The sequence below is a fragment of the Chrysemys picta genome, chromosome 7, assembly GCF_011386835.1.
Source record: "Chrysemys picta bellii isolate R12L10 chromosome 7, ASM1138683v2, whole genome shotgun sequence".
Classification (NCBI taxonomy): Eukaryota; Metazoa; Chordata; order Testudines; family Emydidae; genus Chrysemys; species Chrysemys picta.
In genome coordinates, this window is record NC_088797.1 from 15,211,353 (window position 1) to 15,226,656 (window position 15,304).

Sequence of the window (15,304 nt, forward strand, 5' to 3'; positions counted from 1 at the left end):
CCCTTCATTTAGCTTACTACAATGTCTAGTACTTTAAGACTGTGTTGGTTTTAATTTTTCTGGTCACAAAGGAGTTTGTTAATATTATTTAGGGATTGTTAACACTATTAAAAAGTCCTTAAAGCTGATCGCACCAGTTGCTCAGAAGCTGCACCAATCATTTGGCAAAATTCTAGCGTTTAATTTCTGGTTGTCAAAATGGTGGCAACGATTTGTTTTACACGTACTGCACTGACGTGCATGGAACCTGCATACCCCAAGAAGCAGTAGTAGGTACAATTTGGGAATAGCTGGACCATTTTAGAAGCCTAGGATTTGCTTTTTTAATCAAAACTTACTAAACTCAACCAGTAGTGGCAATAAGGCAGTTGTGGTGAAGTTCATTTTGATAGCCCAGAAGCAAGAACAGAGCTTCCCTTGTCCTTGTTACCTGCTGCTTCCCACCCTCCCTACCCCCATGAAAAAAAGAAAAGTGGAACTCTCTGAATGTATTGCTGCCTCAGCCGTACTTTAATATTTCAGTAAGAGAGAGTTGAGGTGTATGTAGGAATGACTGGGGGGAGGGGAGGCATGTTTTGTTTAACACCAAACTTCTTTGTTTTCATCATCACAGAAACAAATTTAGGAGTGGCCACAGGGGAAGCCTTTACAACATGCCACTGATTCCAAGGTTTCAATTGATCCTGTTGGAGAGGCTGTTTTATTTTCTTTGTTTGTATTGGGAATGGGTGATAATCTGGGATTGCTCAGTGTCTGCAACAGGCACTCGCTCTTCCAAAGTCTCTGCTAATTTCACTGACCGATCTAGAAGGGATTTTCCCCCTCCATGTAACCAGACTGAAGGTGGCACTCTAACATCTTTGGTAGTGACACAAACTGGGCACTTTTATTTCCATAGGTTTCAATGTGCAATAGAAATATTTACTCAGCTATATTAGAATCATAGAATATCCGGGTTGGAAGGGACATCAGGAGGTCATCTAGTCCAACCCCCTGCTTAAAACAGGACAAATCCCTAGACAGATATTTACCCCAGTTCCCTAAATGGCCCCCCTCAAGGATTGAACTCACAACCCTGGGTTTAGCAGGCCAATGCTCATGAAGCAGGAATATGCTCAAAAATATATTGAGACTACAGATGCTAATCTATCTCAAAGATGTTTCACTCTCCTGCCCTAAGTCCCCCAACAGAGTAGCTTTGGACAGTTCTTGAGTTTTTGTCTTTCAGCAAGAGTTGAAATTTTGTACCTGCAATTTAGTAGGTTTATTATTTCTACAGCACCATAGGTGTGCACAGAACATTACAAATACTATTGTGAATCTACTACTTTGGAATTATATATGCTACCAACTTTTCAGTTAAGTCTAATGCTGGTTGGCTTTAACATACAGTGAGTGCATTTAAGCATCATGAATAATTGACTTTATGCCAGTTACTGTATATTCAGACAACTTAGTTCCTTTAAGGATGACCTCATCTCTTGATGTGTTCTTAACTAAAAATAATCTCTGTGTAAAGAGGTGTGAATGGCAATTTTGATGCTACACACTGTACTTGATAACAAGGAGTTAAATCTTGGTTACATAACGTCTTTTGTGGCCTGCAGGAATTTGAGCCAGTGTTTTTAAAAAAAAAAATAATAATAACACCATCCTAATTGAGAACAAATCTATAAAACACACTGAATAGATGTGGTACTACATAGTTTCATGTGTAAAGGCTAATTCAGTTACTACGCAATGTGCAGAAAAAAGTCAGCAGTTATACTTAGAAAACCAAATCTATGATTTAAAAGGATTTAGAATATAAGCAGCCCTGCCCAAATATATATCAAATGTACCATATTAATTGTTAATCAAACACAGTGAATTGATGGATTATGAAGTCCAGTTCATTGCAATATTTTTTTAACTTTAGTCTGTAATTGCTTTCATAAGGTTGTTCAAACCTCCAAGATAGGTCTTTTTCCATTATTTGTTGTTAATTCCCAGATTTAGAAAAAGTGGTGCTGGAGTTCATCCATATGCTATGATTCTGTGTGGTAGTTTGATTGGTCTTTGTCAAGGCTCCGTCCCCACTCTGAACTTTAGGGTACAGATGTGGGGGCCTGCATGAAAACTTCTAAGCTTAACTACCAGCTTAGATCTGGTCCGCTGCCACCACTCCCAATGTGCTAATTCCCTTCCCTGGGTAGCCTTGGGAGACTCTTCACCAATTCCATGGTGAATACAGATCCAAACCCCTTGGATCTTAAAACGAGGAGAAATTAACCATCCCCCCTCCTCTCTCCCACCAACTCCTGGTGGATCAAGATCCAACCCCCTTGGATCTAAAAACAAGGAAAAATCAACCCGGTTCTTAAAAAGAAGACTTCTAATTAAAGAAAAAGGTAAAAATCATCTCTGTAAAATCAGGATGGAAAATAACTTTACAGGGTAATCAAACTTAGAGCCCAGAGGAACCCCCTCTAGCCTTAGGTTCAAAGTTACAGCAAACAGAGGTAAACACCCTAGTAAAAGGTACATTTACAAGTTGAGAAAACAAAGATAAAACTAACATGCCTTGCCTGGCTGTTACTTACAAGTTTGAAATATGAGAGACTTGTTCAGAAAGATTTGGAGAGCATGGATTGATGTCTGGTCCCTCTTAGTCCCAAGAGCGAACCACCCCCAAAACAAAGAGCACAAACAAAAGCCTTCCCCCCCACACCAAGATTTGAAAGTATCTTGTCCCCTTATTGGTCCTTTGGGTCAGGTGTCAGCCAGGTTACCTGAGCTTCTTAACCATTTACAGGTAAAAGGATTTTTGGAGTCTCTGGCCAGAAGGGATTTTATAGTATTGTACCCAGGAGGGCTGTTACCCTTCCCTTTATAGTTATGACAGTCTTGTAGCTAAAAATCAGGATTATGTGTTAGGAGACCTGGGTTCCAGTCCCATCATTGGTGTAAACTTCTTGTGTGAGTTCACTGTCTGTTTGCTCATCTGAAAAATGGGGATAATGATCCTCTACCTCAGCAATGGGGTTGTGAGATCCAGCGTAATGGTTATAAAGCATTTTGAGATCCTCCGATAGGAGCTGCTGGAGAAGTACAAACTGGAAAAATGTAATTGCTTGTTCTCTTTGATGTATAAATAAATGATCTGGTGCCCTGAAGTCATTATGTGAGCACTGAAGGTGACGAGAGTTTTACCTAAGTAACGGCTTGTTATAGACTTCAGGAGTTAGCACACAATGAAGGAAACGTGGTATGGAGCAGACTGCCTTGTGAGTGCATTCTTGAATTGTTTTAAGGATAAATATTTAATAGTTCAGAAATTACCATAAAACAATGAGAAAATGGTTAGCAGTGCTTCAAATGGACTTGAATTGTAAGCTGTTATAACCACCCCCCTCCCAAAGGATCTAACTTCTGTGCATCTGGCTAAATCACTGCAGATATTTGTTTAAGATAGACTTTTAAGTTAGATCAGTGCCTCTTCAAAAGCATTTTTATCTGGAAAGTATGCTAATTGTGCTAGGAGGCAGATAGTCCAGTGCTCCTTGTGTTTCCCTGGAACAAAGGCATAGTTCACTCACTGTATTGCTTTATAGTCATCAAGGAAGGTCAGGTGATGCCTGAATAATAGGGGTGGGGTAAGGGAGTGTCCACTTCTCCCGTTGGCCAGACATTGGCATTCATTCCACACACAAATGACTAATACAAACTTGGTGCAACTCCTTACAGATTGTCTTATCTACCCATTCTCTCAGTCTTGAGAGTTTAGTTGCTGCTTTTGCCTCCAGTTACTCTAGCAGTCTCATTAATACTAGCCCCATTAGTATTGCTATCTTTTGTGTGTCAGTCAACATCTATCACAAACTGCTGTTTGTAGGCATTTATAACTGGTCTGTACAAATTTGCCTTGCTCTGGAGTTTGAGGTATGTAGAACCAAATTTTCACTTTTCATTTTTACTGTCTTCATTTTGTGCGCACAAACCACTTTGTGCAACTTCAGTGCACTGACACTTATATGTGCAAATATTTGGTGTGCTCCTTTGCTCTCTTTTTCCATGCACAAATGAACGTATGCATATAAGCCTTCAAATACATATTTGATTACTGTGAACAAGTGTGTGTGTGTGTGTGTGTGTGTGTGTGTGAGAGAGAGAGATGTACACACAGATGCACATTTTATTTTAAAAAGGGCCTCCTTTTAACCATTTTGCTCACAAAGCTTCTCTAAATAATGCTTATCACTTCAACAGCACTTTTCATCCATAGATGTCAAAGCAGTGTACCAAGAAAAGTACGTTTCATTATCACATCCTTGACAGAAGGAGACAATGAGGCATAATTCAAATCAATTGCCCACGGTCACAGAGCAGGTCAGTGGAACGGCCAGGGATAGAAACAGGACTTTTGATTCCTAGTACAGTCCATCCAGAAGAAAGCCATTCACAAATAGAAGTGAACAAGCCAGCATGCTAAGAATAGTGTACCAACAGCAGCAGGAGGGCTAACCACCCCAAGGATGACCCCATCTGAGACATTAAACCTGCCCTTGGGCAGCTAGCCCCCCCTGTTGGTCATGCTGCTAAGGTTTCACTTTCTTATTAGGGCACTAGCTCAATCAGAACTAGCGCGGATATTTGTTCCCCTGCTGGGAATTCCACCCCCACCTTGAAGTGTAGACATATCCAAACTGGGTTGAGGAAGAGGGTATACGCTTCGGGGGAGACAGCCGTAGAGGCGGGTAGTCAGAATCAAACAAATCTTGTGACTACACAATAATGGGCTTGTGTCACCACTGCGTTACCCCAGTGTTTCACTGATCTAACTCCATTGGCGATCACTGAGACAACGAAGTAACACGAGCAAAAAAGAAAAATAGATAATATAGCGGTGAATCGTGACCAGCATATTTAGAATTTGACTCCCTAAATCCTGCATTTGTGAGTGACTGAAATTACCTTTCTGAAACCCAACAACTAATGTTACTTTTAAAACTGTGCTCATACATAATTTCCACCTGGAGATAATGCAGCTGCACAGACAATCAACATAATTGTATATAGAAATGGCCAGTCTAACATCTAACTAGGTATTTGCACATACAGTTGGGCAAGCTGCCCATACAAATGATGCAGATGCAATTGTTCACCTATAACTTCAGAGTTCTGAGCCTCCGTTTGGCTAAGCGTTACAGTAGCAATTTAATGTCCAATCACGAGAGGAAGGCTAGCATTTGAATTAGTTTTATTTGGTATAGTCTTCCATGCAAAACGTATCCCAAGATGCTTTAGAGAGTTAGCTAATGTAATTACATTGTTAGATAATAACTAATAGCAGTGGAAGTGAGGAGATAAAAGATATGTTTGGCAGAAGGCCACTGGCTGCTATAAACAGTGTGTCGCAGGCGCACTGGTCTTGAGCTTTGGATTTAGCTAGTTAAGCTGTTTGTTCCATCATTAATTTAAGAGCTTGGGTGCACATCAGCAACTGCGGTGGAGGGAAGCAATTGCTCGACCTAATCATCCCCACAGAGGACTAATACATCCTGCCCTCTAGGAGATAAAAACAGTATGTGCCCTTCAGAGTGCTTCTGATGGAACTACACGTTGGCTTTTTTTGCCAGCACTTGGCTTATCCCAATTGATTTTTTTTTCTGCTTTGTGCGGTCGATCATTTAGGCCTGGGTTTCAACAGGGATAAGTTTTGCAGTGATTCCGCTTCTTTGTTGGCGGGAAGAAAGGAGGAATAGGGGTGGTAATTAGAAGAAGGGAGCCTTCCTTACAGCTCTGTTCTATTAAATACGGAACATCCCCAAAGCAATCCTAGTGAAGGGGAAACGCAACTATGATCCTCTTCCCTTTACTGATCATTTTGTTTAGCCTAACAAAGACATCAGTGCAAGTTTTATTTTCTCCCAATATTCTCCCTCCACCCCACTCACTCTCCAGGTGTCGGTCCTTTTTATTCCATTCTGCTTCCTCTTTCACTCTCTCATCCTCTTTTTCTGGATAGAAGGGCTCAGCAATCAGTGCCACTGCAAGAATCAGCCCGTTAGAGGCATTTGAGATTGTCATGCTTTAACATCTCAAACAATAAACCCAGCGTTTCACCTCTGCCAAATACGTGCCCATCCTTTGACAGGAAAAGCGATGTGAGGGGAAGGGGGGGGGGAGCCTAAATTCAAGTCAATGTAAAGGGTTAAGTTTTTATGTAATATCCCCAAACACTGATGGACCCCAAAGCACTTTGCAGACCGGGTGTGTGTTCTATACAGGAGCAACATCTTCTAGTGCTGAAATGCAGCCACCTCAGGGAAAGTTGGCAGCAACTCTTTAAAGGTGAGTGTTTTAACAAGAGCTCAGGAGAAAGTGAGGAAGAATAACGGTATATTGAATTTGAAACTAGTGGGAGAATTTAGGTAAGACAAATAAGCTACCCAATTGGGAATTTGTCTAGAACTCCAGGACTAACATCCCTATTGTTGGGAATAGTGCCATGGATTTTAATGACCATATCTGTTTTATATCCCATTTACAAATTTGGCAGCACAGTACCTAATGCTCTGTTGAGGCACTGGTTCAAAGTCTATTGGGCTAGATCCTCTGCTGGGGATGCACACCAACTGAGGATGTGGCCTGCTATTTGTAGTGCTCCTCCTACAAGCCTAAATCTGAGGTTAGAGAGCAACCTGCTGAGTCACCAATACCACTTCCTCCCATCCACAAAATGACCATATACCACTTGACCCAGCATCACTTCAGAGACCGGCTGGTCTCTCTCACTAGATACATTTCACAGGAACTAGGTGGGTTTCATTACTATTAGCACATTGATGATCATTGTTCTAACGTGATCATCCAAGGGCAACCGTTTGCACAATCTTTGAACAATTAATTCTTCCATCCAGCCCAGCTGTTAATCATAGAATCATAGAATATCAGGGTTGGAAGGGAACTCAAGAGGTCATCTAGTCCAAACCCCTGCTCAAAGCAGGACCAATTCCCAACTAAATCATCCCAGCCAGGGCTTTGTCAAGCCTGACCTTAACCTCTAAGGAAGAAGATTCCACCACCTCCCTAGGTAACCCATTCCAGTGCTTCACCACCCTCCTAGTGAAAAAGTTTGTCCTAATATCCAACCTAAACCTCCCCAACTGCAACTTGAGACCATTACTCCATGTTCTGTCATCAGGTACCACTGAGAACAGTCTAGATCCATCCTCTTTGGAACCCCCTTTCAGGTAGTTGAAAGCAGCTATCAAATCCCCCCTCATTCTTCTCTTCTGCAGACTAAACAATCCCAGTTCCCTCAGCCTCTCCTCATAACTCATGTGCTCCAGCCCCCTAATAATTTTTCTTGCCCTCCGCTGGACTCTTTCCAATTTTTCCCCATCCTTCTTGTAGTATGGGGCCCAAAACTGGACACAGTACTCCAGATGAGGCCTCACCAATGTCGAATAGAGGGGAACGATTCGTGAAGACAGAGGCAAAAAAATCATTGAGTACATTAGCTTTTTCCACAGCCTCTGTTACTAGGTTGCCTCCCTCATTCAGTAAGGGGCCCACACTTTTCTTGACTTTCTTCTTGTTGCTAACATACCTGAAGAAACCCTTCTTGTTACTCTTAACATCTCTTGCTGGCTGCAACTCCAAGTGTGATTTGGCCTTCCTGATTTCACTCCTGCATGCCTGAGTAATATTTTTATACTCCTCCCTGGTCATTTGTCCAGTCTTCCACTTCTTGTAAGCTTCTTTTTTGCGTTTAAGGTCAGCAAGGATTTCACTGTTAAGCCAAGCTGGTCGCCTGCCATATCTACTGTTCTTTCTACACATTGGGATGGTTTTTTCCTGCAACCTCAATAAGGATTCTTTAAAATACAGCCAGCTCTCCTGGACTCCTTTCCCCCTCATGTTATTCTCCCAGGGGATCCTGCCCATCAGTTCCCTGAGGGAGTCAAAGTCTGCTTTTCTGAAGTCCAGGTCCGTATTCTGCTGCTCTCCTTTCTTCCTTGTGTCAGGATCCTGAACTCGACCATCTCATGGTCACTGCCTCCCAGGTTCCCATCCACTTTTGCTTCCCCTACTAATTCTTCCCGGTTTGTGAGCAGCAGGTCTAGAAGAGCTCTGCCCCTAGTTCGTTCCTCCAGCACATGCACCAGGAAATTGTCCAATACACATGATATAATGCATCCTGGTTTACTTAAATAATTTACAATGAAACAACTAGAACTAGGTTAACGGAAAGGGTGGTGCTGTAATTTCTGAAGGAACAAGGGAACCTCCTTTGGGCAATCTTACAGCAGCCCTTTATCATGATTATTAAAACTGGATAGTGTTTGTCTGTAATGAAATTCTCACCTGTGACCACAATTGTCAGTCTTTGGACTGTTTTGAAGATACAGCAGTAGTCATTATTTTATATTCAAGTGCTGTCTTACTCTGCCTCTGGGAATGGTGTCCATATATTGAGATCTCTGTAGTTGCTTTCTTCATGTGAACGGAAAAGGTAGCTAATTAGAAACCTACAGGAACAATGACAAGTTAGTTTTTTAATGCCATTAGTCTGTTTTCACAGACAGGCTAAGTCTAAGGAAGTGGGGGGCACATTCCTCCCATTTTTGAAAAGGTAGACAATGTGAACTCCAAGTGGAGGGAGTTGCATCTAGCCCATTACTGAAGGAAAAAAAGTTAGCTTGATGTGAGGTGGAGAAAGAAACCCTCTCACCCCACAAAAAACACACGCATCGTGCTTTTCATTTTCAAAGCACTTTGCAATGTACCCATCTATTTTATGGGCATAATTTTTGAAATGGCATGCTGCAGAATTTCAGATATTCTGCTTTTGCACTTCTTGGAAACCTTCAGACAGAAGGCTATAGTAATGCAATTTGCTTGACAAACCGAATTGAATTAACCCTCACAATAGCCCTAGGAGGTGAGTAGGTCTTATGCCCAATATTCAGATGAGTAAATAGAGGCCCAGAGTAGTAGTAATGACTTCCCCAAGGCCACATGGCACACCAGTGGCAGACCTGAGGCTAGAACCCAGATTTCTGTGCCTCTATATCGTGCTTCCTTTGGAAAACATGATTCTTGAGGAACATGGTTACTCCATCTTTAATTTATCAAAGGGTACCTTCTTTCTGCCCATTTTAACCATTGGATATGTTTTTAACTGAGGTTGCGTTAGAAACCTTTCTTAGAACAGACTTTCAGTGGAAGCAGGGAAAAGCAACCACTTCTCAGAATGCATTACATCTGCATCATGCACTACAGCTTCCTCTTTTTTTTTTTTACATTTCCAATCATGGACATTTTAAGAGGCTGGTCAACATCGCCCCCATGTCTGAGATTGTAACGATACTTGCTTTACAGGGACTTTTCCAACTTTACCTAGAAAAGAGCTAATCTGAAACCCAGCATTGTGGTTAGCCAACTTCCGTCAGTGGCTTTAGTTAGTTCGTCTGTTTAAACAGAGGAAGCTGCTACTGTGACGGGAAGAGGGAGCTGACTGCATAGCCAGGATCGTGATGCTTCGGCTTGTAGGAGGACCACAGCAGACAGTACATAACAACATTGGTATGCAGGATGCCAGTAGTAACGGGTGGGGGGGCGTGGAGGCAGGGAAACAGATTAGGAGTAGAGCTTCAAGTCTATGGCTCACTTAGTGTATTTAAAACAATAGCAAAACTTGTCACCAAAAGACATAAGGCTATGTCTTTAAAGAGACCTTGGTGCTTTGCTTAAAGTTCAACAGAAACTAGATCATCACGATAAAGCTTTTCTTCAACCTTGAATAGAATTTTTTTGTGCGAACGGGATCCTGCTGGGAGACGCACAGGCTTTGGGATCCGTGACACAGGGATAGACTGCAGTACTTACAGACCCAGCAGGCTTGTCAGCAAATGGCCTTTTAATATTCCCCTTTTCGTTTTTGTTTCATTTTTCATTGTCTTAGTTTTAAGGTTTTAGTGTTTTTGTTTAAAAAAGAAAAGCAAAGAAATTGGGGCAAAATTCTAGATGAAACTGTCCTTATTCCCTTGCTTCTTTTTGTGGTGCTGGTTGTGTTTTTAAAAACAAAATTAAACTCATTCTGTTTTCTTTTAAGGTAGAATTGAGGGGATTATAACTATGTATGTACAAGTATTGGCTATTATGCCTTTAGCTCTTTATTTTAGTAAAGGAGTCTAGACAATTACATTGGGTTAAAAAAAGGTGTTGGGGGGGGTGTAAGTGAAAGGGCCCATCCAACTTGCAATCACTATGCTTTACTGCAGGGGTTCTCAAACAGGGGGTCGGGACCTGTCAGCGGGTCACGAGGTTCTTGCATGGGGGGGTCGCGAGCTGTCAGCCTCCATCCCAAACCCCACTTTGCCTCCAGCATTTATAATGGTGTTAAATATATAAAAAAGTGTTTTTAATTTATAACTGGGGTCACACTCAGAGGCTTTCAATGCGAAAGGGATCATCAGTACAAAAGTTTGAGAACCACTGCTTTACTGCATTATTTTGTCCCTTTAATCCTTCCCTGCTTGATACCTGCCCATCCCTTCAGCCAGACTTGTTATTTGACTGGGCATTTCAGTTCAGTTACAGCGGGATGTTACCAGATAAACTTTGAGTGTTGGCCAGACATACAAGCTGTGTATAATGAAGCAGCAGTGAAGTGATTAAATTATCTAAAATTGATTGGCAACATGTGGTACATACCGTCTTGTGGTAAAAATACCTCCATAAACAAAATTCCTACATAGCCTGTTAACCCTTAGCAGAGATTTTTAAACTTTTCATAATAATTACTAATAGTACACGGCTCTTATATAGTGCGCTTCATCCACAGATCTCAAAGCACTGTACAAATGGAATCAATAGTATTATCCCCTTTTACATCGAGGGGAAACTGAGGCACAGAGGTGACGTGACTTGCCCAGGGTCACACAACAGGCAGTGGTATCTCTTAATACCAGTACCGTCAAACCCAAGTGTTAAAATGCCATATCCCCCAAACTCATGATATTTTGCAAAAATGATACATTTTGGATTCTTTTTATTTGCTGTCTGTCACATTTTCAGTCCTTCTCCACAATTATGAGGACTAGAGATTTTTTTTTTTTTTTTTGTAAGTGAAACCCGAAATTCTTGTGTTATTTACCTGCCTCCAGGAGTTGGGGCTTTAAGAAAACCACCAAGTATCACAAGACTTATGATAAAATTGTGAGAGTTGGCAACACTCTCATCCTGTCTCTCTCTCTCTCTTGGATCAGTTTTTTTACCTATTTCTGATCCCGCAGACCACCTCCCTTTTCCCTAGTGATCAAATTACACCCTCATTGCTTATATTGCAAAAAATTTCAACCAAAATGTTTTGATTGTCAGTTGGGGCAGTATTTGGGTGTTTTCTCCAGAAAACAAGCCCTTTGTGATAAGTCATTTTTTTCCTGTCAAATAAACAGTTTTGACAAAACAGCCCTAATTCTCAAACACGACCATTCAAGGCCACATCTAGCATGTTCATCTTGACTATGCGCTTTGAAAAGGTGTGTCTCATAATGGGAGATTGTAGCAATAAGGAAGCCAAAAGGATGTACTATGGATGTCTTTGCAAAGCAGTATTTAAATTCTTTATTTTTCCCTTGTGAAGCAGGTTTGGATTAAGCAGCCAATTTAGAGCTCAGTTTTAGCAGTTCAAGGAAGAACCCCTGTATATCTGTGGATGGGACGCTGGATGTCAGTGGGCTCCAGAATTCTGACAGCTGATTTCTAACAGTGGTTAATGCATCTTCAAGTAATAACTATGGCAAGTTTGTAGTAGAGCAGTACTTCTTAAAGCCAGTCCGCCGCTTGTTCAGGGAAAGCCCCTGGCGGTCCGGGCTGGTTTGTTTAACTGCTGCGTCCGCAGGTTCGGCCGATCGCGGCTCCCATTGGCCGTGGTTCGCCGTCCCAGGCCAATGGGGGCTGTGGGAAGCGGCGCGGGCCAAGGGACGTGCTGGCCACCCTTCTCTGAACAAGCGGCGGCCCGACTTTGAAGCACTGTAGTAGAGGACTCGTATATTATGGTGGAATATACCTGCTTTTAAGGGTGAAGGAGTACATTGGCAGGAAAGGAGAAACATAAACTACAAAACCTTTATCCCTCTTACTCTTCAGTAGCTGTTAAAACCTGCAGTGCTGTCCTGTCTTTCCAGTGATAAAACTCTGTGGTGAGGCAGTTCTAGAAACTTCCCAACAGGGTGCAAATAAAACTGAAAGTTTGAACTATTAAGAGCTTGTGACTGAAGATTTTTCACACACACAGCCACACATGCACAGTTCTGTCCTAGCAATAATCATGTTCTTGTGTCTGAATTCCAGGAAAGAAACCTTGATTGGTTCCCTAGGATGCGCGCCATGTCCCTTGTAAGCAGCGATTCTGAAGGAGAACAGAATGAACTCAGGAACTTGCAGGAAAAGCTAGAATCTACCATGAAGCTGGTCACCAACCTCTCTGGCCAGCTGTCGGAGCTTAAAGATCAGGTAAGGAAGTTCTAGCAAAACACAGTTGCAGTGAGGTGGATTAGCTACCGATAAACTTCAGTTAGATGGAGAGTACTGGGGCCTCCCAGAACATTTGGAAAATTAGGGGAATATACAATCACCTGCTGTAAAGCTGGGGATAGAAAGGCATTTTGGATTAGAGAGTTTTGTAAAATCTGGATTGATCTGTATTGGGAACTGGATGTTTACAATTTAACTGACTATATAAACAATGTGCAGAACTCTTTGTTCACTGCTGCCACAATGAACTAGCTAGTTTAGAAGAATCACCAATCCAAATTCCAGTCATACAGCCAACCGGCCTGTGGAGAACTAAACATTTTCCAATGTACCCATCTTTTGAAAAGTAAAAGTCTGAAAAACCAAATCAAATTCATATTGTGAACTGTGTATATAATGATTTCTTACTCTCAGAGTATAGATCAATCCCCCTAAATCATGAAAATATCTTGTACGATACTGCCCATTGCCTTGTATAGTAAAGATTACCCACTGCAACTTCAGTTTTGAGTGAGTGTTACTCAGCAAACTTTGTTGTAGTACACTGACTTCTAATTGGCAGTAACACTGCAGTGAGAACTCGAGGATTTGAATGTTAACTTTTGTTCTAGATCAGGGGTGGGCACATTACGGCCTGTGGGCTGGATCTGGCCCATCAGGGCTTTGGATCCGGCCCGCAGGATTGCCATCCCCGTGGTGCCACGGGCCCCATGCCGCTCCCAGAAGCGGACGGCACCAGGTCCCTGTGGCCCCTGGGGGAGCGGAGGGCAGAGGGCTCCGCACGCTGCCCTCACCTCCAGGCACCGCATCCCACAGCTCCCATTGGTCGGGAATGGGGAACCGCAGCCAATGGGAGCTTCAGGGGAGGTACCCGCAGTGCACGGGAGCCCTCTGCCCTCCCTCCCCCAGGGGCTGCAGGGACGTGGTGCCGGCCGCTTCCAGGAGTGGCGCGGGGCCAGGGCCTGTCTTAGCCATGCTGCCACCCCGGAGCCACTCCAGGTAAGCGGCGCTGGGTCTGAGCCCACAACCCTCCTGCACTCCAACCCTTTGCCCTGAGCCCCCTTGTACACCCTGCACCCCTCCTGCACCCCAGCCCTCTGCCCTGAGCTCCCTGCTGCACTCCGCACCCCCTCCTGCACCCCAAGCCGCGCCCCTCCTGCACCCCAACCCCTTGCCCTGAGCCCCTTCCTGCACCGTACTCCCTCCCGCACCCCAACCCCCTGCCCCAGCCCTACATTCATAGCCCTGCATGCAATTTCCCCACCCAGATGTGGCCCTTGGGCCAAAAAGTTTGCCCCCCCCCCCCCCCCCCCCCCGTTCTAGATCCTTCCTTTACCTAGTTATTGCAATGGTTCTTAAACATTTAAGGTTATATTTCTTTTAGAAACATTACTCTTTCCTGTGATTGTGTGGCCTGGCAAACAATGAATATTTTATTACGGATGACATCCCAAGGTGAAATGCAAGTTGTACAGAAAGTTACCCTTCATGAAATTTTTACTATAGTGGATTTTATTGTATTTTGGTTTGGGGTGTGTGTGTGTGTGTTTTGTTGGAAGTCTGTACGCTGCTAAATCCCAAAATATGCAGAAATAGCCGCAAACTCTTATGCAACCTAGTGACCACTCTCTTATTGTTATGTACTAGAGGTACTTGTGGCTACGCTATCCATAAGTGTGTGACAGCAAAGAAGGCAGCTCCAGCACTTAACCACAGGCATCCAAAAAGGCAGCCTGATCATTTACTCTCTACTTCTGAATATTGCCCTAAAATAGCTTTTATTCGGTTTTCAACAGCAACATCCCTGTGAAGAGAAACTGACGGCGTGTCCCAAGCAACATAGTTCTTGGTTCTCTATTCCCATTTTCCTCTGTTTAAATGGACAGAGACCCTCAAAGAATCCTTTAAATAATTATTTAGACAGTGTCTCTTCCCTTTTTACGGTGCACTTCCTGTAGGCCTACAAATGGGAGATCTTGGCCCACATGGCAAAAATCCATGGTTTTGGGAGGTACCACCTGGAGCCACTGCAGTCATGAGATCAGTACGGTCAATCATAGGTGCTTCTTTACTATTTATTATTAACAGCAGAAGCAGCTTGGGGGAGGTTCTTTTGGACCATATTCATCTCAGAGATGGGCCTCCCCAAGGAAGCCCAAGTGCCATTTTGTGCTTGAAGTATCCAACTGAAGATAAAGGGAGAAATGCTGTGGCTTGTCTGAAATTTTAGATGGCACAAAATTACCTGAACCAGAAGAACACACTGACACCTTAATTAATTGAATTTATAGATGTATGCATTGGGTAAAATTCTTTGCTAACTTGCACCTCCTGGAATCCCAGAGCAGTTGATGGAGTTACACAGGCCACAAGTAGTCACTGAATTTGGCTTATTATCTCTTCAGCTTTTGATTTTTTTCCTACTGTAAAATGGTTGACAACTTTCTCCAATATTAAACTGATTGGTTGTTGCCACTGAGCCTCTTCCTAGGGATGTTTCTATTATCGTGATTCCCATTTTAAACTGGGATTAGTTCCACTTTGAATTAAATGAGATGCACCATGCTGCAGGAAGCAACTATTATAATCCAAACCTAATCTATATTAGAAATAGAATGTTATCCTTCCGGAGATGTACTACCTGCCTGGCACAAATCTATAACCTGCACCATGCTTTTATACAGTCTTCCTAACTGGCAAAATTCCTGTTGTTCAGGTCTCCATGTACTGCAGCTAGAGTTACAACTGAAGGTTTTATGGTGCATGGGACATACTC

The 15,304-nt window shown here is 42.8% G+C and overlaps 1 protein-coding gene and 1 long non-coding RNA gene across 11 annotated transcripts in view; one reads left to right on the forward strand and one right to left on the reverse strand.

Annotated features, from left to right (window-relative positions):
- ITPR1 (inositol 1,4,5-trisphosphate receptor type 1) overlaps positions 1 to 15,304 on the forward strand; it is a 256,740-nt gene that overhangs the window by 235,624 nt on the left and 5,812 nt on the right. For all 8 annotated transcript variants that reach the window (XM_065552919.1, XM_065552920.1, XM_065552923.1 and 5 more), the window contains one exon: positions 12,346 to 12,507. In XM_065552919.1, coding sequence (XP_065408991.1) covers positions 12,346 to 12,507 — 162 coding nt within the window. The remainder of the gene's footprint in view (positions 1 to 12,345; positions 12,508 to 15,304) is intronic.
- Positions 1 to 15,304, reverse strand: part of LOC135972832 (uncharacterized) — a 47,842-nt gene that overhangs the window by 12,599 nt on the left and 19,939 nt on the right. For 2 of the 3 annotated variants that reach the window (XR_010589395.1, XR_010589393.1), the window contains one exon: positions 699 to 8,516. This is a non-coding gene — a long non-coding RNA (uncharacterized LOC135972832). Of the gene's footprint in view, positions 1 to 698; positions 8,517 to 15,304 lie in introns of those variants that run through there. The other variant, XR_010589394.1, reaches the window with a different exon arrangement.